This window comes from Oryx dammah, unplaced genomic scaffold (assembly GCF_014754425.2).
Source record: "Oryx dammah isolate SB20612 unplaced genomic scaffold, SCBI_Odam_1.1 HiC_scaffold_26, whole genome shotgun sequence".
NCBI lineage: Eukaryota > Metazoa > Chordata > Mammalia > Artiodactyla > Bovidae > Oryx > Oryx dammah.
In genome coordinates, this window is record NW_024070210.1 from 57,602,813 (window position 1) to 57,625,509 (window position 22,697).

At 44.3% G+C, this 22,697-nt stretch overlaps 1 protein-coding gene across 1 annotated transcript in view; it reads left to right on the plus strand.

Moving 5' to 3' along the window:
• Window positions 1-756: 756 nt before the first annotated feature.
• NID2 (nidogen 2) overlaps window positions 757-22,697 on the plus strand; it is an 83,400-nt gene continuing 61,459 nt past the window's right edge. Inside the window, exons 1-4 of the mRNA XM_040226716.1 lie at window positions 757-1,050; window positions 1,679-1,987; window positions 10,964-11,196; window positions 17,696-18,381. Of these exons, the coding sequence (XP_040082650.1) occupies window positions 820-1,050; window positions 1,679-1,987; window positions 10,964-11,196; window positions 17,696-18,381 (1,459 nt within the window). The 5' untranslated portion in view covers window positions 757-819. The remainder of the gene's footprint in view (window positions 1,051-1,678; window positions 1,988-10,963; window positions 11,197-17,695; window positions 18,382-22,697) is intronic.

Genomic DNA, 22,697 nt, shown 5'->3' on the forward strand with positions numbered 1-22,697 from the left:
AAACAACGCTCTTGACTGGGACTGGCAGGCATTTCGGCCCGGTGGCCCAGTCCTTCCGGGCGGTCCCGTCCTCCTGGGAGGCCACCTTCGGGAGGGGGATGGAATTTAGGAGTCAGTCCCCAGGCTTCACACAAAGCCGCAGTTCTCCGCAACGCGTCTCTGGGTGAAGTGAAGCGGCCGCGCGGGAAGCTGTGGCTGCGACAATGCCTTTTGCTTCTTGGCTCGAGAGCCTGACGTCCAGGGCGACGGGCGCCTGGGACCCCAGGGCAGGGCTCACACCGTAACCCCCACCACCCTCGCCCTGCCAGGCTGGCGGGGCACGTTGAGCCAGCCGGCAGCTGCACACGCCGCCTCGAGGTCCCCCTTGGCGCCGAGGTCATCTCCTGCAGCGCCGCCGCCTTCGAACCGGGTGGGCCATTTGGTCCACAGGGCGGAACTCGCCAGGATCTCCGGGTAGCCCCGTCAGGAGGGCGGAGATGACCTCCCCGCCCCGCGAGCTCTCGGGGAGCGGAGGCGGAGAAGTAATTCCGATCACCCCTGGCGGGGGCTTTCACCTCTCCAGCCCCCGCCGCTCCGGTGACCGCTGCCTTAGAGAACTTAACGAGAACCAGATGTGGTGGCCGCTGTCGAACTTTCTCAGAGCCGGCGATTGGGTCCGGGCCCAAGGCCGCGGCCAATCAGCGCTTTGGGAGGGCCCAGAGTCCCGCCCCGCCCCGGCACCCGCGGGGATCCAGGTCCGAGGCCCGCTCAGCGCCGCTAGTGGGCTGGCGGGCCGGGCGGGGCGCGGTCTGTCGCGGGGCAGCCCAGGGCAGAGCAAGCATGCGGGCGGACCGGGCGGCCGGGCGGCCGGCGCTGCCGCCGCCGCCGTTGCTGCTAATGCTGCTGCTGCTGCTGCTGTCGCGGGCCGCGGCGCTGCACCCAAACGAGCTCTTCCCCTACGGGCAGTCGCGAGGGGACCAGCTCCTGCAGGAAGGCGACGACGAAAGCTCAGCCGCCGTGAAGCTGACGCTTTCCTTGCGCTTCTACGATGCCCAGTTCAGCGACCTCTACGTAAGTTTAGCTTCTTCATGGTGCGGGACGCGGCAGATTTCTAGCAGCTTCTGCACAGGGGTCATTGGTAGTGTGGATCTCACTGGACCCCTGCCTTCCGAGGGGAGGAAATAGTCCGCATCGTCTGCTGTCCCCGAGCGCCCTTGGGTGGGACCTGGCCTTTTGCCTTTGCCAAACGCACTGCTTTCCCCTGCTACAAGGGGACAGTAAGAATTGTTCTCAGCCGCATAAGCGTCCCAGGCAGAAAAGAAAGTGGGATTCCTAAGGCGGCCAGTGGGGTCTAAAGTTAAGTTCAGCGAGAGCACCGTGCAAATTTGCAGAACTGTGTGCTCCTTCCTCGAACTCGGAGCTTCTTCCCCAGGGTTGTGCGGAAAGTGAAAAGATATGTGAAGGAATTTAGGGCTCCTGGACCAATTGCACTGCTCGTGTGGGATAGGGTGGCGGGGCGGGGGGACGACGCTGACTGAAGTTGCACTGGTCGCTCCCAACCAGGAGTCAGGCTTCCAGAGCATGGGGAAGTGGGGAGTTTTCATGCCTCGAGGGCTTCCTTCCCTCCTTGCGATGCCAGGGTAGGCTCTCGCGTCCTTGGGCTTCCTATGGTCACCTTTTTGTCCCCCTCATTCCCCAGGTGGGCACCAACGGCATCATCTCCACCCAGGACTTCCCCAGGGAAACTCAGTATGTGGACGACGATTTCCCCACAGACTTCCCGGCCATCGCCCCCTTCCTGGCCGACATCGACACCAGTGGCGGCAGGGGCCGGGTCCTGTACCGCCAGGACACCTCTCCGACGGTGCTGGGCCTGGCCGCCAACTATGTGCGCACAGGCTTCCCGCTCTCCGGCGCGCACTTCACTCCCACCCACGCCTTTCTGGCCACCTGGGAGCAGGTGGGCGCCTATGAAGAAGCCAAGCGTGGGGCCCCGCCCTCGGGAGAGGTAAGCGACCAGGGATGCTTGGCCTCTGTGCTTACTGAAAGATGGGCTTGAATTCTGGGCTGGAACCCAGGCTTGAAGTTCCTCCTGAGTCTGCTCCCGTGATGAACCTCAGGTACAGTTTGGTGGCACCGGGGCTGAAGTGGCTTGGTTTTCTCCAGGCTTTCTCTGAGGGTCTGAGAGGTGGTCACTCTTGTAAGAAGAACTGCTTAGGAGATGTGAGCACCCCAGTGCAGATGCAGGAGGGAGTTTATGATTTGATTGTTTATTTTTAGAATCACCTCATATATACAAGAATTGTTTCTAATTATATGTTCACTGAAGGAAAAACATCAGAAGATGGCAGGCAGTTTTGAAAAGAACAGCCACTCATTTTCCTGCCACTTAAGATAACCACTATTAAACAGTTTTGTGTGGACCTGCCAGAGCTTTTTCCTATCCATATCTGTATGTATCTCTGTCTATTAATGATGGATTCACACTCCACATACTGTTTTGTAACATTTTTTAGTAAGTTGTGAATATATTTCACTGTCAATAAATATATTTCTACAACATCATCGTTAATGTTTGTATATTCCATCCAGTGGATTTCTCACTGTGCCCAGTGGTCAGCTTTCCAATTTTTCATCATTATAAACTTGTGAAGCACTTTTTCTTTTTTAGGCTAAATCTTTATGCCATGTCACCACTTGACTTTCTAGGAAGTGGAATTGGTAGGCCAGAGTGATGCATTTTATATGAAGTTTTTGATAATTTTGCCAAACTGTCACTCAGGTACCAGGTCACATGCTCCCTACTTGACAGGAGGCTGCCCTTGATCCATTGTATAGTCTCTACCTGAGATATTGAGCACCTTCTTTGGGCAGGGTATTGGGCTAGGTGGGGGGCTGGAGAAAGATAAAGAAGGTAAGTATGTTTCATGCATTCATTCACTGAGGTACTCCAAATGGATTATTAGATGGGTCAGGGTGGTTTGGCAGAAGGGTACTTGCCTCATTCCTGGGGTAGGTATGGGCTTCCTCCATGAAATTCAACCTAAATCTAAAATGTCATACTCCAAGGGCTGAAACGCTTTCAGCTTATCTCTACTTTAACTCATCAGTGTGATTTTTAGCTATATAGAAGCGGTACATATCCTCCTTCAGGTTCAGAGAGGTTAAGTAGCTTGCACACTCTCCCTGAATGATTCAAGATTGTGGCCATTCTTGCTGTGTTCCCTGAGTGAGAGGAGCATCTTCTAAAGACTCTCCTGAGCAAAGAGGATCTAGGGATTTAAAAAATCATTTGAATTGATTTTAGCCAATTGTTTTGAAACATCTAGTTTTGTTTATTGAATAACATTTTAATGCATAGATTTGACATTTCAGTTATTCAATTCAACAGAGTATATTTAATTCAAACACATATATTGAGCACCTTCTTTATGCAGGGCATTGGGCTAGGTGGAGAGTGGATAAAGATAAATAAAGTAAGTATGTTGATTCATTCATTTATTTTTGTCCATAAGTTTAAAAAACATATTTAAAGTTTAATATACCTCTAATACAAAGTTTAGAAAATAAACACAGCTTATAATTATACTAATCAGAGGTCACCACTGCTATTTTATTGTCTTCCAATCTTCTTTTCTAAACATATATATGTGATATATTAATATATGTATGTGAAAGTAATTTATATTTAAACATATTTGAGATCTATTTATCCAGCAAACTTTTTTGCACACTTACTGTATGTCAGGATGTGTAGGCACTGTGAAAGGACACATTCTTTACTTTCAAGAATCTCAGAGTTTAATATTGATTATGATTCAATATAAGTGAAGTGACATCTTAAGGAGACTAACTCCACCCCTCACTGGTTAGGCAACCTAATCTGGGAAAGCTTCAGTGAGCAATTGTCTTTGAATATGAGCTGAGCAGAGTTGAACATTCCCTATAGAAGGGGTAGCATATGACGTATCACCTATGTACTATATTGTTAATGTGTTTTGGTGCATTACACGTGGTATCCTATTACTGAACAGGAAGGGTGGTGGGGATGAGGCTGGGAAGGCCATGGGGTAGGGGCAGATCATGCTCTGCTAAGAGTTTGGACTTGGTTCTTTGGCACTGGGCAGCTCTTGAAGGATTTTAAATAGAAGTTTTTGTTTTTCAAAGAGTGCCCTTTCTGACTATTGAGAAGATAAGGGTTCAAAGGAAAGGCTGACTACTTAGACAATGATTATATGTGTTGTTTATTCAGGATATCTTGTTAATTCTTATAACAACACTTTATCTTGCTGTCTTCTCACAACACTGCTGCAAGACAAGTACAGAAAGACTCATTGTTTGCCATTACCTAGTAAGTGAAGGTGAGTGTGCAGAATTCTGTACGTAGTAAAGCAAAGGCAGGTTTAGAATACAGACTTTTTTTTTCTTTCTTGTGGTGTGTGGGATCCTCCGTTGTGGCATGTGAACTCTCAGTTTCAGTATCTAGTTCCAGTTTCAGCTCTAGTTCCCTGACCAGAAGTGAACTCAGGTTCCCTGCTTTGGGAGCATAAAGTACCAGTCCCTGGACCACCAGGGAAGTCCCTATGATATAGACTTGTTGATTCTTAGGTTTTTGTTGTTGTTGCTTCTACCCAGACTTTTCATGCAGGGCCCATTCTGTTGGCACAAGTGATGTAGGCAGACACAATAGTTATACCTTTTCCAAACACTTCCAGTAAATAAGGCTTGTTTTATTGTTTTGATGTGATCTTAGTACCAGAAGAGTCCTTGGGCTCTTATCTCATTCAAAGGAAGAATTAACTTGGAATGAATTTTGCCAAGGATACTATTGATGCCTTATTACTTCCAAATTAGTATTCCAGTGGTCTGAAGTGAATTCAGCTGCATCTGTCTTACTTTTTCAACAGAGGAAAAAGGGTAATGTTGAGCTGAGTGAGATGAATTGGAGAGATGAGCAGTTGCACAGAACCTATGGGGTGATGAAGTCACTCTTAGAGCTTCAGGAGTCCAATTTTATCAGAACTTATTTGAAACTGGAAATTATAATGCAGACAAATATTTTTCTGTTTCATCTGTAGCATGGAAATAATGCTTCTGATGTGAAGATAATGACAAAAAATGTTTTGAAAGTAGTTTATGAAAGGTTATCCAGTGACTTTGGAAGCAATGATCCTGCCTCAGTCTTAGCTTACTAACCTGTAAAATAAGGTAGCAATGCCTACCTTACAGAGCTGTTGTGAGAATTCACTAAGGTGACATTTTAAAGTAGCCATTGTAGTCCCTTAGACTTAGCAGGTGCATTTGCTCAGCAGATCTGTGTTCCCCTACATGGGGTTGATATAGGACCAGATTCTGGTTCTTTGATTTCTCTATCTTGAAAGGATACTGTGATGTGAGTCTTTTACTCAAGGACTCTTTAAATACAAGGTTTTCTGCATTGCAACTTCTGTCTGGGCCTCTCTATGGTGGGGGCGGAGCGTGGGAAGATTTGTAGAATCCATCTCTTACTTTTCTAATTAAAATTAATCTTCAGAAATGTTGCCAATTGCTGAGCTGGCTTCAGAATGTTTCATTTAGAAAGGAGATAAAGATTCTGTTTGGAGAGAGGATGTTTTTTTAATTACCCACATTGAAGGTTCCTTCTGAATACTTTAAAGAGCGCTGTGACATGAGTTGTTGTTTTAATAGTTCTTTGGAAATAGATTCTGGCAAACAGTAATCTACTTTGCTTGAAGGACTGTGTGAATTCTACATGACCTTCTTAAACCTTGGCATATAACATGTTGCAGAGTTACCAGAGACTTGAAAATGTCAGAGGAAAGGCATTTTTACCTTTTAAAACTGTTTCAGATGTTGTCCTTTCTCACCATGGACATTCTTGATGGATGTGACAGGATATGGTACCTGATACTGTAGGAATGTCAAGGTGTTACTGTATCTAAAAAGCTATGACCAAATAGTGTTTGTCAGCACAATCTGAGACGCCTTGAATTGTCATAAGTACATCACAGAGCAAAGACCCAGTTTAGTTCAGTTGCTCAGTAGTGTCTGACTCTGAGACCCCATGGACTGCAGCACGCTAGGCTACACTATCCATCACCAACTCCCAGAGCTTGCTCAAGCTCCTGTCCATCGAATCAGTGATGCCATCCAACCGTCTCATCCTCTGTCATCTCCTCCTCCTGCCTTCAGTCTTCCCCAGCATCAGGGTCTTTTCCAATGAGTCAGTTTGACCTTCAAAGAACTTACTGATGGGAGACATAAAGAGGACTAAGGTTTACCTTAGCTGTGTCTTTTTCTCGAGGGTGGTGTGGGTGAGGGTGTTGTTATTTGAGGGATGAAGGGGGATAGAAAACTGGGCTTCACAGATCTGTGTGGTACAGGGAATGTTTTGTCGACTTTTATCTAAGTTGGGCTGAAATGACAGATATCGAGAATGGGGCAACAGGACAGATTGTGCTGGCCGCAGATGTGTCCCAGGAGAAGGCCAAGAGAGCTAAGGCTGGAGATATGGATGAAGGCAGATGTGGGCAGTAAAATAAGATGAGCAGAAGGCTTCCTAGTGGAGGCCTCACCTCGGGAGTGATATATGCCAACATGTTTCAAAGAATGATGGTCATTGATCCAGTGAGGGGGGTTGGATCCAGTGAGAAAATGAGAAGTAAAAGCAGGACATGGTTGTAGCTTTTTTGAATTTTGAAGCTGAGGTCCCAAAGAAGGGAGGTGTACAGTCTGAGAGAGTTTAGCTTGTGTCTGAGATCTAGCTATGCAGACATAGAGAACAGAGACATATATGGAAATTGGTTAAAGAAATGCTGCAGTTTTGCTAAAGACCAAGTGTTAGGAAGGTTATAATATTAGGGATGTGACAGTACTGGGCATTAATTTTGGTATTTTTGGCAGGATCTGTAGGATTAGGGCAGAAAAAATGAATGAGGGAAAATCATGCAAATGACAGTGATGTATAGGTAATGGTAGATAGAGAAATATACTAAGGAATGAAGGTTAGCATTCACACCAAACAATGGAGACAAGAAGCTAATAATGCTAGGAGTGTAGAGAGCAGCTGCTGCTGCTGCTAAGTCGCTTCAGTCGGGTCCGACTCTGTGCAACCCCATAGACGGCAGCCCAGCAGGCTTCGCCGCCCCTGGGACCCTCCAGGCAAGAACACTGGAGTGGGTTGCCATTTCCTTCTCCAATGCGTGAAAGTGAAAAGGGAAAGTGAAGTCGTTCAGTCGTGTCCGACTCTTCGAGACCCCATGGACTGCAGCCCACCAGGCTCCTCCGTCCACGGGATTTCCAGGCGAGAGTACTGGACTGGGTTGCCATTGCCTTCTCCAATATAGAGAGCACGAGGCCCTAAAGAAGACAGGAAGGGGAACTTTGTGACCCTACTTCTTAATTTTCATTATAATTTTTGTAAGCCACTTTAGGCAAACCCTTTGGGACATGGATGGTATTGTGATATTTGGCCAGATGGCTGAAATTAAGTAAATTGAATAAACTGGGAACTCATTGAGGAGCATGCTTTGTATCCATCAGCCTGGCTTTGCCAAGCATCAAGTCAGCACTGATTGGTGAAGCCCTGCGCCTGGAAGGGAGAGCCCGAAGCTGTCTGATTTCTGCTGAGGGCTCTGGCGTTTCTCTCTCCGATAGCAGGAAGGTGGATCCTGAAGCTCTGCAACACAGGCCCTGCTCCTCTCCTCCCTGGGATCCTGAGGAGGTTGGAAACTGGTGGCCCTTTTGTGAGGTTTGGCAGCCCATCTGAGGCTTTCCCTTCAGGGACAGAGCATGTAGGGTTCTTGGGAAGTCTTTTCTCCAGGAATGTGTAGACCTTTCCGGTTAGGAAGCCAGTCAAGGAGTGTTCGAGGGAGAGGAGCCCTGCAGGACATCATGATGCAGGCTCTTTAGCGATTAGGTGTAGAATATTGTGGAACTGAGGGAGAACTTTAAACGTGATCATTTGGTGTGCGGGTGGTTTTTAAACAGCCAGCCTTTTTTGGCTGGTACTCTGGGATCCTAAATTCTATTTAAACTTCTTCTATTTGCCTATTTCACTGAAGACAAGTAGATTAAATAAATGCTTGCCACCTGTAATAAGTGCATGTCTCAAGGATGGCATATAGAGACATTGAATAACTTTTCATTGAAATAAATTTGCTCACTGGCTGAAAGAATGAATAAAATTTGTTGACTAGCTAAATACCCAGACCCCACAGTAAAAAGCCACACTCTCCCCTTCCCAGCTCTGTTTACTTTTTCCTTCCCTTTCCTACCCCATTCAATTCCTTCACAATCTATAGGACCTCCTTATCTCACAGAGCTTCTCTAGATGTAGAACCAGGATTCCTCCTATCTGACATTTATTGTGGGCAATCAATGCCAGAAGCTTTGAAAGCTTTGCTTCTTAAAACAGAGTCTCTTTCCTTGAGTACCTTTCTTTCTCTAGCTGAACTTTATTATTCTGAGTAAAGTAAAACTCTGAAGTTACTGAATTGCCATTAATCGATCATGTATACATTCTGAATGGACATGATACAGAATGGCCTTTGTTTACATTTGGCAGAAGTTATGGCTTCCGAGCTTTGAGAAATTCTAGAAAACATCCCTTGCCTTTTGTTTTTGGAAAAGTCAAGCTTTCCGGCTGAAACAATCAACAACGAAAACAATAACAAATATATGAGCCCCCCCCACCCCCCCGCCTTGTCTTTAAGTTTCTGAACTTAAAGGAAAGCAAAAAGCCAAGCCACGCTAGGTGACCTTTTCTATGTTGGCGATCTGGAAGAAAAGTTGGGTTTTTTTTGGAAAAACATTTTAACACCTAAACTTTATCTTGTAAGCAAACCATCCAACCTATACTTTGAAATTAAACATCAAAGAAGAATAATTAACATTAAAAAAGAGCTTGGCCACCATTTGGGGAAGGACGCAGGACAGGCCCATACCTATTGTCTGCTGTTTTTTTAAGTAAAATGTGATATGTTTCTCTCTGCCTAACTTTGTGTGTCTAGCAAAATGGGGAGACAGTGCTCCTTACCAGTAAATAATGTTTCTAGGAGTCACATTATTTAGGAAGTAGTGGTATTTATAAATACCTCTCCTGCTCCCTGCTAAGTTGCAAAAAGAATGGGATTTAGTGAGAGGGGTGTCCTCAGAGGCCTTCATATAACATATTTTTAAAAGATACTCAAGTACCATTAACTGATCATTTGTGTGTTGTGAGGGAGATAGCTGGATGTAGATAAAGGCCAAAAAAAAAAAAAAAGTGTCCTGTTGAAAATACTAGAGTAAATTGAACTTTAAGGAGTGATTCTATAAGGACCTGGGTGTTGCGTCTGTGGCTAGTTCAGGCTCCTGGCCTGTCCTTCTGGTCTGCTTTGGCTCCTGCAGTGTTTATTACTATTCACAGTCAGCCTCTGAGATGCCTGCCCATTCCAGCCCTGAGGTCTGGGGCCCACGCCTTCCTCTCTGGCCTCTACTACCTTCTCCAGCAACTCTCCTGGAATCCCAGCCATGGCTGCTCCCTGTCATAAACTCTGAGACTGTCCTGGGTGGAGGCTTCCCCATCCTTTGCCCCTTTGCTTCTTGCCACCAAGCATACTGTCCAGTGCTTAGCTGGCACCTGGCTCTCTGAATTAATGTACAAATGAATTAATGAATCAAGTTTACAAACATGTAAACAGCTAACCAGGCTAAACTAGGTGACTGCTAACTAGAAACACTCACTAAGATGTGGAGGGTCAGAGAACAGCAATAAATCTACAGGGAATCTCAAAAACCCCTCAGAGGTCAGTACGAGAAGGTCAGGAGTGTTTCTAGGCACAGGAAAACGTGAGTAAATAAATGTTTAGAAGCATCAAAGTACATGGGACAGATGGGCAATATTAAATAATCTGGTGAAGATACAGTGGATGTGAGCCTGGAAAGAGAGTTTGCAGCTTATAAATCACCTGGCGTGGCAGGCCAAGAAGTAGTTGGCATGGCCTGGTGGTGCAGGGAAGGGACCCTGGAGCTGGCTGGCCTGCCACTGCATACTAACAGCCTAACCCTAGGCAGATCTCTTAGCCTTTATGTCTTGGTTTCCTCATCTGAGAAATGAGGATAGGATAACTCTGGTGCTGGTGTCAGAAGGTAGATGGAAGAGAATAGAGAGTGAGGCTTTGAGAACAGTAATGAGGCCTTTTGATCAGCCAGTGCCTCACACCACCCCTCCCCATAAAGGGGATTCATTAAATAAGTGAATGAGTGAATGAATGATCCCGATAAGTGCACAGAGCAGTAAACTAGGGCAGTGACTACAGGAATGTACACATTAATTTTCCTATTTACTCTCAGCTCTGAAGGAAGTTTGGATGATAGAAGTTTGAAACCTTAAAAAAATAGTTTTATTTTTTTAACCTGTGTTTTAAAAAAAAAGTCCTTTATTTTTGGTTGCGCTGGGTCTTTGTTGATTTGCGCAGGCTTTCTCTAGTTGCAGCGAGTGGGGGCTACGCTCTGTTGCAGTGTGTGGGCCTCTCATGGCAGTGCAGAGCACAGGCCTTAGGTGCACGGGCTTCAGCAGTTGTGGCGCGTGGGCTCTAGAGCACAGGCTCAGTAGTTGCGGTGCACAGGCTCAGTTGCTCCACGGCATGTGGGATCTTCCTGGACCAGGGATCAAACCTGTGTCCCCTGCGTTGGCAGGCAGATTCTTAGGCACTATGCCACCAAGGAAGTCCTAACCTCTGTGTTTTTTTTGTTTTGTTTTGTTTTAACCTATGCATATTTCAACTATTAATCTAAATTGATAAAAGATGACTATAATAATACAGCTTATGTAATTATGCTTATAACTTGGAGAGGAAATTTAAAAAAATATTATGTTAAAACAATTTAGAGAAATCCTGAGAAGGGGGACAACGCTTTGCATTTCATAATGCTTTGCTTGCAGTTTTTTGTTGTTGTTGTTTGTTTGATTGATTAAGAATATTGTCTATTTTTTTCACAGCTGAATACTTTCCAGGCAGTGTTGGCATCTGATGAATCTGACACCTACGCCCTCTTTCTTTATCCTGCCAATGGCCTTCAGTTCTTTGGAACACGCCCCAAAGAGTCTTACAACGTCCAGCTCCAGCTTCCTGCCCGGGTGGGCTTCTGCCGAGGAGAGGTTGATGACCTGAATAGACAGGGACCATATTTCAGCTTGACTAGCACTGAACAGTCTGTGAAAAATCTCTACCAGTAAGTAGCATAGGGCTTAAGCCCTTTCCTGTTGGAATGTAAGGACTCTTAGGAGCTACCCAAACTTCAGTGCCTCTAAGACCATTAAATAGTATCTTGGTAGTTTCTAATTAAGCAAGGCATCAGTGTCAAAACCAGGAACTAGGCTAGACCCTGGGAGGAGCAAGTTGACCAAAACATAAAAGGTTCGTTATTTTTCCTGCTATATTGGCTAGGGATACCAGAAACCAAACTATGTGTGTGAGTATATGTGTGTGTTTGTGTGTGTGTGTGTGCGTGTGTGTTAGCACAGCCACTGAGGCTTGCTATGGAAAACATTGCTCTTGGACCCACATAAAAATATTCAGTAATATAACTGCCCAGGTTGAGGTTTTTCCAGGTTAATCGTTTCACAGCTGGAAATGTTGTGAGTTAGTCTTTTAAACAGATAGGTGTTAAAAGTTAAATTAAGGGTTGTGTAATTTGGAAAAAAAAAAAGAGAAAAAGCAACAAACAGATTGCTAGGGTTTTGGAAGTCTTGGGATTTCTCAATGGCTTCATTATCTGAAATCGTCCCGATGGGTTTTTCATGAAATGCCTGGAACTGGGCACATTCCTTAGTCCCATCACGTGAGCCCACTTTGCTTGTCCACATCATGCTCAGTATCTGGGTTGGCATCAGTTGATATTTACTCATTGCTGGGCTTAAAAAAAATCTCTGCTTTTATGCTTCCCTGCATACTGGTCTACAAGCTGGACAGAATGAGATTACTGGGTACTGGAACAGCTTACACTTTTGCATGCCATCCGCTCTATTCAGAGACCAGAGAGCAGCCCTATAGCCAAACAGGGTTACTCAGAGCTGACATTTACTGAGAGCTTACTGTTTGCCAACATTATGTTAAACACTTTCCAGAAGTTCTCTTAATTAAAACTCAACAAGAGTCTCAGGGGTAAGTTCTGTTCCTTTGTCAATGTGACAAATGAGCTTAGGAAAGTTAAATTGCCTATAATCTCGAAGTTATGAAGTGGCAAAGCCAAAATTCAAGCACGAGTCTGGAGCTCTGAACTACTTTCTTTTTAATGCTAAATCCTGGCTTGCTTTCCCATTCTCAGGACTCACATTGGGCATCTTATGGGCTCCACTGATGCTGCCTTTTAGTCTTGACTCTGGAGAAAACTTAGCTCCTTGCTTTTTCTGCCCTAGCTCCACCACCCTTTTCTCTGGAGCCCATGGATTCTCTGCTTTTCAGACATCATCCAAGTGCTGGAAAGACAAAGATGTCTAAGGCCTAGGCCCTGTATACTAGCAGCCTGCACTCTCCTAGGCTAGATGGAGGAACAGTTAGACAGTTCCAGAGCATGGGACTAGGTGCTAACACCTCCGCAGGGTATAGGAGGCAGTGGAGGCCATTTACCCATTTACCACTGTCCTATGGCCATCTTTCAGTAAGATATCTTTATAGTATTATTTGAAGGCTATAAAACATGGCATCATATATGGCCTGTCTTATTAAAATGATAAACTGATGAACATTTAAACATTTCTGGTTTTTCCTTTTATAATTACTGTGTCAGTAAACAAAATAATACACATTGTTTGGATGCTCATTTGTCTTAAAGATAAATTCTTAAAAGTAGAATTGCTGAGAAAAGGTATATGCAGTTTAACATTTTAGTGCACGTTAACCACTCACTCACCCTTCAGAAACCCTGCACCAGCTTACCATCCTACAGAGAGCTGTGATCGACAATGTTCATTTCCTACAGGCTTCTAATCTTTTTAGTATTTGTGAATCTGATAGGTGTAAATGTTCATATTTTCACTCTAATTTTTATGATTATGGTAAAACTGAACACCTTTTCAATGGGTAATAGCCATTTCTTTGCTCTTTTCTACTGAGGTATTTACAGAGATCTTTTACAAATAAGAAAAAGCTAGTAAAAATATTTTCTCTTAAATGCCATCCATATTTTTATCCAGTTGTTCATCTTTAAAAGTAGTTACGATCTAAAAGGTATAACTTTAGGGTTATCAAAGTTATTGGCCTTTTCCTTTATGATTTCAGGTCTTGGTATTATTCTTAGGAAGGCCTTTTCTACCTCCAAATGATAGAAAGGTTCCCCAACTTCATCTTCTATTTTACTTTTTCTTTCTTCTTTCCTTCCCTTCTTCCTTCCTTCCTTTTCTTCCTTTCCTCCCTCCCTTTCCCTTTCATTCTTTCCTTCCCATTATTACAAGATATTGAATATAGGTCCCTGTGCTATCCAGTAGAGTCTTACTGGTTATCTGGTTTATGTATAGTAGTGGGTATGTGTTACCCCCAAACACCTTATTTATCCCTCTCCTACTTTCCCCTTTGGTAGCTGTAAGTTTGTGTTCTGTGTCTGTGTCTTTCTGTTTTGGAAGTAAGTTCATTTGTGTCTTCTCTTCTTTTAGATTCCATGTATCAGTAATATCATATGATATTTTTCTTTGTCTGGCTTATTTCATTTAGTGTGATAATCTCTAGGTCCATCCATGTTGCTGCAAATGGTATTCAGTTCAGTTCAGTTCAGTTCAGTCACTCAGTCGTGTCCGATTCTTTGCGACCCCATGAACCGCAGCATGCTAGGCCTCCCTGTCTCCCTGTCCATCATCAACTTGAGTTTACCCAAACTCATGTCCATCGAGTCGGTGATGCCATCCATCTCATCCTCTGTTGTCCCCTTCTCCTCCTGCCCTCAATCTTTCCCAGCATCAGGGTCTTTTCAAATGAGTCAGCTCTTTGCATCAGGTGGCCAAAGTGTTGGAGTTTCAGCTTGAACATCAGTCCCTCCAATGAACACCCAGGACTGATCTCCTTTAGAATGGACTGGTTGGATCTCCTTGTAGTCCAAGGGACTCTCAAGAATCTTTTCCAACACCACAGTTCAAAACCATCAGTTATTCAGCGCTCAGCTTTCTTTATAGTCCAACTCTCACATCCATACATGACTACTGGAAAAAACCATAGCCTTGACTAGACGGACCTTTGTTGGCAAAGTAATGTCTCTGCTTTTGAATATGCTGTCAAGGTTGGTCATAACTTTCCTTCCAAGGAGCAAGTGTTTTAATTTCATGGCTGCAGTCACCATCTGCAGTGATTTTGGAGCCCCAGAAAATAAAGTCTGACCCTGTTTCCACTGTTTCCCCATCTATTTGCCATGAAGTGATGGGACCAGATGCCATGATCTTAGTTTTCTGAATGTTGAGCTTTAAGCGAACTTTTTCAGTCTCCTCTTTCACTTTCATCATTACTTTATTCTTTTTTTATGGCTGAGCAATATTCCATTGTGTATATATACACCACATCTTTATCCATTTGTCTGTTGATGGACATTTAGGTTGCTCCCATGTCTTGGTTATCGTAAATAGTGCTGTTATGAAAATTGGAGTGCATGTATCTTTTCAAAGTATGGTTTTCTCTGCATATATTCTCAGAAGTGGGATTGCTGGGTCATATGACAGGTCTATGTTTAGTTTTTAAAGGAACCTCCTTACAGTTCTCCATAGTGACTGTACTGATTTACATTCCCACCAACAGTGTAGGAGGGTTACTTTTTCTCCACGCCCTATCCAGCATTCATTATTTTAAATATCAAAAATATGCAGCTTGTAATCTAGATTTACAAGCTGTTGACATTTTTCCATCTTAATAATTTTTTCTTTTTTATGTTTCTAATTTAAAGTAAGTGACACACATCATGCCACTCACCCCTCAGTGCTTCAGTATACATTTAAAAAAAAATAAAATTATTCTCCTAGTCAATAAAGTTTTCTTCCTCAAATTTGTCTTATAAATTTAGAGGTCATAAATTATATAATTCATAGTGTGTTTGTAATAATTCTCCTTCTGCATATTTAAATATGAATGTACACATTTGCATTTTTTGAGATTATTCTTTTCTGTCTCCTAGAAAACAGTAGTTACTAAGCACTTATTATATGCAGGGCCCCATGCTGAACATTTTATGTGATTTTCTAGCTTAATCCTCCTAATACCCCAGGGAGGAAGGCACTGTCCATCTCATTTTGTAGCCTTGTTTTCTTTCTAGGAAATAAATTAAGTTCTTTCTATCGCTAAGCTTTCCAAATGACCTTGGATTTTAGGATACTGGCTAAACTGGCTACTTTCCTATCAAGCACAATGACAAAAGCCAGGATAGTGATTCATATTTAAGTAGAAGGCTATTTTATTTAGCTTTTATCTGCCATAATTTGTACTTTCCTACTCTTTGAAGCTTTTATAGTTCTCTGTTTCTAACTTCAAGAAGAAATTTCACAGCTGCAACACCTCCGATGTGATAATAAACTCAACATCCTCAGATCTTCTGAGTCCTCTCTTATCTTCTCTAACATTCTTTCCTTGTTGCCAGAAAGCACCAGCATTTAATTCTTAGAACTTACCAAGTTTACATAGCATATTGCACAAAGGATCAAAAGTTTTTCTTTCTACACTCGTTTCCCTAAACTAAGTACAACAGCAGTGGTGGTAACAACATGTGAAGGGGTGAGGACTGATTGATTGATTCTTGGAATTGTGTTAATAAATATTATTGCTATAGAAATCCACATGGAGGTGAGGAATACCAGCCCAAATGAGCAACATTCTCTTGTCCTCATATGAGTCAATGAATTTCCTGTTATATTATTAGTCATTAACTGACTTTTCATGGACTGACTGTGGAGAAAATCCCACAGCATGAGAGACTGAGAGCCTGGTGTTTGGGCCATATACCAGAGTGGATAGAAATGGGTGTATTCAAGCCAGCCAGACCCTTTCTTTCTTCGGGCTTTTTCTTTTTTTTTTTTTTTTTTTAATTATTTGCAGGGTTATTCTCTTTAGAATGTATCATTGACTAAAATAATGAATCGCTGGGATATTTGGAAGCCTGAATGGAGCCTGTGTTCTTTTCTAGTGGAGGTGTACAAGTGAGCTCCCTGGCTCCAAATGTTTCTGGACATCTCTCACCTGTGACCCGTGGCAGTTAATTTACCTGCTTTCTTATCTCCCCACCCCTTACCTTTGTTCTACATTTGCTCAACATTTTTGATACTTAGGTATTTCTATTTCTTTGAGTTTTTTGACATTGATTTACCAGGGTTTGTGAAATAGTTAATTGAATAATCCATGTGACTAAACAGAGAAATGTTTCTAACGTTCTGTAGTGTAAAATAATTAGGATGTGGACTGACTATAGTGTACTGATTTTCTGATAATGACGTGGATATTCAGAGCATGGGCTTTGGTGTTATTGCTGAATTCAAGTCCAAACTCTGCCAATTATTATTGTGCAACCTTAAGAAGATTAGTTAACCTCTCTAAACCTGTTTTCTTCTCTGAAAAATCAGGCATATCACTGCCCCTACCTTGCAAGTTGTGTTGAAGAATGTTAAGCACTTGGCATGTAATTAGCTCTTAAATGGAGAAGGCAATGGCACCCCACTCCAGTACTCTTGCCTGGAAAATCCCATGGATGGAGGAGCCTGGTAGGCTGCAGGCCATGTGGTCGAGAAGAGTTGGACACGACTGAGCAACTTCACTTTCACTTTTCACTTTCATGCATTGGAGGAGGAAATGGCAACCCACTCCAGTGTTCTTGCTTGGAGAATCCCAGGGATGGGGAGCCTGGTGGGCTGCCGTCTATGGGGTCGCAGAGTCGGACACGACTGAAGTGACTTAGCAGCAGCAGCAGCTCTTAAATAAAAAGGACTCATTATTATTTAGGTGTTTGGCAGAAATGTTTAAGCATATGTTTTCTTGAGTTTGTTAAAAGTCTGTGTGTGCTTGCATTCAGTAGGTAAGTCATGTCCAACTCTTTGTGTCCCCATGGAGTGTAGCCCACGAGGCTCCTCTGTCCATGGAATTCTCCAGACAAGAATACTGGATTGGGTTGCCATTTCCTTCTCCAGGGGATCTTCTCAACCTAGGGATTGAACCCGTGTCTTCTGCACTGGCAGGAGGCTTCTTTACCACTGAGTCACCAGGGAGTGTTAGTTGATCAGTTGTGTCTGACTCTTTGCCACCCCATGGGTTGTAGCCTGCCAAGCCCCTCTGTCCATGGAATTCTCCAAGCAAGAATACTGGAGTGGGTAGCCATACCCTTCTCCAAGGGATCTTCTCAACCCAGGAATTGAACCCAGGTCGCCCATGTTGTGGGCAGATCCTTTACCATCTGAGCTAGCAGGGAAGCCCTTGTTCCCTAGGTGTTTTCATATAGCCATTTAGATAAAACATGTAGTGCAGAATTCTGATTTGAGTGTCCGGCGGTAGGCATATGGCCTTTGAAACCCATTGTTTAATAAGAGATTGTTTGCATCAGAATTCCAATATAATGCTTTTCAGTTATCATGTAAGTCTGGTTTTGTTTGGTTTCCTGCCAGTGAAAACTTAATCTGATCTGAATAGTCTTTCAGTTTTCAAATAAATTGCTCACCTTTGTAAGAAGGTGGTGGGTGTACACGTATGCTACAATATCTTTTTTCCTTTCTATTTAGACACAGCAACCTGGGCATTCCTGGAGTGTGGGCTTTTCACATAGGCAGCACTTCCCCATTGGACAATGTCAGGCCAGCGACCGTTGGAGGAGTCCTTTCCAAAGCCCGTCCTTGGGCCCCTCTGGGACAGTCCTTCAGGCATGCCGTGGCCCTGGAGGATGACTACACTCAGGACACTTTGGATGATTATGATGAGAATGAGGAGGAAATCGAATACCCGCCTAGTGAGCTAGCGGAGGCATCAAATGGCCACAGCGCAATCGATGTTTCTTTAGGAGGTAGGATCTCTGCTCCAGATTCTGGCCTGGCCTCCCCTGTGCCACGTTCAGCATCTCGGGGTGGGCCTGAAACAGAAGCTTCCCCCTTAGACCCTCACGCCAAAGAGAGGAGACATCAAGGGGAGACCAATGCCCCGGATTTAAAACAGCGAGTCGAGTCTTCACAACAGCCAGGGACCAGAGTCCCTGCTCCTCCAGAGACTGAAGGAGATTCACCTGCTCCTCCCGGGGAAGCCCCTCCGCCCTCCCTAGAGGGAGGAGCTGGGCCAGCAGACCAGGATGCTCTTCCAGCCCATCCTGGAGGAGAGGCGGCCCTTCCTAACTACCCTGGGCCCGACCACGCCCCGCACCTGGGTCACCGGAGGCAAGTGGTCGGGGTGGAGGACGACATCAGCTCCAACACTGAGGGTAAGTGGATTTGAACCCTGGGTGCTAAGAATTCATTGAAAAAAAAAATGCTGGTCTTGCAGAGACTCATGAATTTTCTTTCAAGCGTGTAGATGAAGAGTTTAGCAAAAAGAAGCTGGGGACTTATTTTTAAAACCCAAGTATCTTTTCTTTGCCAAAGAAATCTTGGCAGGCAAATTCTGTTTGGAATCTGTTGACCATTAATAATCTTTTTTTTTTTTAAAAAAAGGGGCTTCTTGAAGCACGTGGGGAAAAACTGGGGGTTGCTTGTGCCAGCTACGCTCTCAAGTGGAATGAAGTATTTTAGTCTGAAAGTTCAACAAAGGTAAAGCGTTTTTGAGGCCTCACACATATTATGGTGATAGAGGGCTTCAGGCTTTAGTTTCAAGTGATGAGTTGTTCTGGCTGGGATGAACATTCCAGATTCTTCCTCCATAATGGGATGACCTCAGTGCTCCCCTCAGTTAGGGACATGGTGGTGGAGTGTGTGGGAGAGGGGACCCCTGGGGAGAAAACTTCAAACCACCTGTGTCTTGTCATTTCTGGTTCACGGCTGTGCAGCTGTGCTATTCAGCTCCCTGGAGCCTTGTCCTCATTTCATGACTCACTGACCAGAGTGAGGGGCCAGCAGAGAAATGCCCAGGGGAGGCCTCGGTTAATTAATATAGACACGGAGCCCATGTCGCCTGCTCTTGAAGGCGAGACTTGTCAGGTCAGCTTTATGTGAACACCTGAATGGGAAACTGGCCACAGATTTATCCCATTTGTTCCAGGGACTGCTCATCTGACCTCTGACAGGAGGAAAGAGGTCAGAGGTGAAAGCATTCTTTAGAACCTTTGTATTTTTTCTTCACCTTTCCTGTTTCCCATACTTTTTACGGTAAAACAGGTTGACCTAGCAAAAGGTCTTTCAGGTGGTTCTGCAGTGGCCCCTGACCTGCAAGAATTTGCTTGAAGAAGCGCTTCTTTTGTGAGGTGGGGGGATGAAACTATTTCGTGACTGCGGTGACGCTGGGTAATGACAAGGAGAACATTGGTGTCAGACTTAGGATTGAATCTTGGTGTCATGCTGGCTTCATGTAACCCCAAACCTCTAGTTTCTCCTAAATTTGTTGAGAGGATTGAAAGAGATAATGAAGGTCTTAGGTTAGTGTCTGTACTAGTTAGATCTTAATAAGTGGTGGCTGCTTTCACTAATTATAGAGGATTTAAAGCAGTGGGAATGGGGGTGGGGTGGTAGAGAAGGAAGAGTGGGCTTGTTAAGTATTTGTGCCTAAGGACTGCCTTTCTCTCAAAAGAGAGATGCGAATTTTATGGGAAGGCTTCAGAACCTTCACACCTTTTTAGTCTAGTCTCCTGAATTTTCAGCATAAGTGACATATATCTAAAGAAAATATAAAGCCAAGTATCAAAGACTTGTTTTTCTCTTTAAAAAAAAATATTTATTTTTAACTGGAGGATAATTGCTTACAATATTGTGTTGGTTTCTGTTGATCAAAGAGATTTTGAGGTAAAGATATGCTCCAAAGTGGTCTTTTCATTTGTGGGTTGTGACTTCCTGCCCTGAGAAGAGCTTGGAATATTAGAAAGCAGATCCCTAGAGTGATTTGTTAAAGGGTTAAGAAGAACGGGCTGCACGCCCTGTTTTGAGCTGTGAGGGGCTGAGAGAAGCGGCGTAACTGTAGGAGGCCAAGGGAACTGGCCATAGAGAACAGAGGCAGCAGCCATAATTCTCGTGGGGCATGAACTATGATATTTACCAGCTGCTAGATAACGCCTACCCCTGACATCTCGGAAATGGCAACATGCGTTTGAAACATCTGGGAAATACAATGAGACGTTTAGGGGGGAAAATCTATAAGTTTTTGAACTTTGAAAAAAGAAAAATCAGCCACCATATTAGCAGAGAGAGAAAGCTTTAAAACTTGAAACCAGAAATGAAAAATAGTTGAACCTCTGATTTCATCTCAGGCTTTTTAGGAAGACTCAGTATCCTCGGGGAACTTGTTCCAGGACCCCCTCTTTCCCTGCAGAAACCAAAACCTGTGTATGCTCAAGGCCCTCAGTCAGCCCTTCGGATCCCTGGTTCTACAACCTCAGCTCCCTCAGCTGTGGGTTCCCCTAACCGTGGATCTTAAATACAGCGCAGGATCCACAGCTCCTTGAATATGTAGCTGCAGAACTTGTGGATACCAGAGGGCTGACTGTATAGAACCGTGCAATTATTAATTACTTGGTTTTTCTTGGCAGTTTGTTTTTTTCAAACAAAACATTAGCATCCCCCAAGTCTATCAGGCAAAAGTGGACTCCCTCTGGGAAAGTTAGTGGATGGGGTGGCCGAGACTCACGTTGAACACTGCCTACTAAAATGCCAGCCTTGAGCCATGTTGCCAGCTTTTTCTAATGATGGAGTGGAGGAGTGTGGATTTTGGTTTTCAGTGGACTTGAGTTTGATTTCCAGCTCTGTTATGTGGTTTAGGATAAGACATTTGCTGTTTGAGTCTCATTTTCTTCAGCTGTGAAGCAGAGATAATGAGTGTGTGCTGTGTGTACTGCGATGCTTCACTTATGTCTAACTCTTGGCGATCCTGTGGACTGTAGCCCGGTTTTGTGCATGGGATTCTCCAGGCAGGAATACTGGAGTGGGTTGCTGTGCCCTTCTCCAGGGGATCTTTCCAACTCAGGGGTCGAACCTAAGTCTCCTATCTCCTGCATTGGCAGGCAGGTTCTTTACCACTAGCGCCACCTGGGACCTCATCGAAGCGTTGCAAGAATTAAAATTGGGCATGGAAGCACCAGGCCCAGTAGATTTTACTTTCACCTTTAAGTTTCATAGTGGTTAACTTGCTAAACCAAGAAATTAAATAGATTTTCCTTCTCTTTAGTCCCTAAGGAAAAAAAAATTTTTATTTTTATAGACTTTTTGTTGAGAAATCTAGATTCTTTTTAGATCATGTCCACACCGGGCAAGAATGTCCCAATTTCACTCTAGGTCTAGCCTCAAGCTTATTGTTTTCTTTGTTATCTTTTTGTAGACCACAAAACTAGCAGTAAATTGGCTGCACAAACTTTCTCTGTTTCAGGGGTATTGTTTCTCCAATCAACTCTGGAAACTTGTCAAACCAAAAATTACCTGACCCTCCTCTGATCAAGGCACTAGTGGAAGTCTTCACTGATATTTATTGGGTGTCCACTTGGACTCTGAGTGGGAACTTTGCTTGGATGCCCCTAGCGCAGTTAATCCTTAGAATTGCCCTGTACAGTAGATCCTTTCCACAGTGCAGAGAAGGAGACGGAAGCGTGAAGTACTGAGTGATTTGTTGGGGTAAGAGGCAGGCCAGGACTGCAGCAGAGCCATGGAAGGTTAGAGCAAGCACCATGCAGGGCAGATCCACCTGTGGTGTGTCAGGGACGTCTTCCTGGAGAAGGAGGACTTGAGCCAGGTCTTGAGGTCAAGGCTTCAGTTTTGGGAGAGAGAAAATGGGGCATATTCTGAACAGAAGAATGACAAGAGTGGAGGTTATAAGGTGGAAAGGGGGAGAGAGAGAGAGAGTTGTAGAGGGTAAGGTATAAGAGGCAGCTGCCAGCAAGTCTTTTGCTGCTTGGAGCCAGTATTGTGGGCAGCAGGGACGAGCTTGATTCACAGGGGCCATAGAGATTCTCAAGATTCTGAAACCTACCTGCCCAGGTGGTGCAATGAGGAGCTTAATTTGACCTCAGTCTGCATGATGAATTGGAAAGGTGACACCTGGCTTTCAGCACCCTCAGGTGTTCTCACTCTGTCCTGCGATCCTGTTGATTGTACTTGGATGGCAGTCACGCAGGGAAGGCCCAAGATGTGAATAGGATTTCCCTGTGGCTTCTGGCCTTGGGAAAGGCCTTAGGGATGTGTCTCAAGTAGCTTCTACCCTGGGATGAACTCAAACAGGCTCTGCTGCCCAACCCAGCTTTCCAGACACAAAAGCCCCTCTCCAGGGGTGGGGGGCACCCCCAGGTTGCTGAGGGAATGTGAACAAGAGGGTCGCCCATACCGCTGAAGACACCTTAAGGGAGAGCCTTCTAGGGTCAGATGTAACCCTCCCCCCAACAAAAAACAGGGTCCTAATACCTGTTTGCCCAGCCAGCTTCACTATGTACTACACATATACACCAAAAACAAATGAACACTGGAGGGAAAAGCCTGCTACTGTTTTTCATTATAAAGCTGAATGTGGTTTTTCTTAATTTGTCTATCATGCTGTGAGGTGGGAAACTTAGAAAAAATCTGTCCTGCAGTGAAAAACGTAGGTTCTTTATCTTGAGGTAGCAGGAAAAGC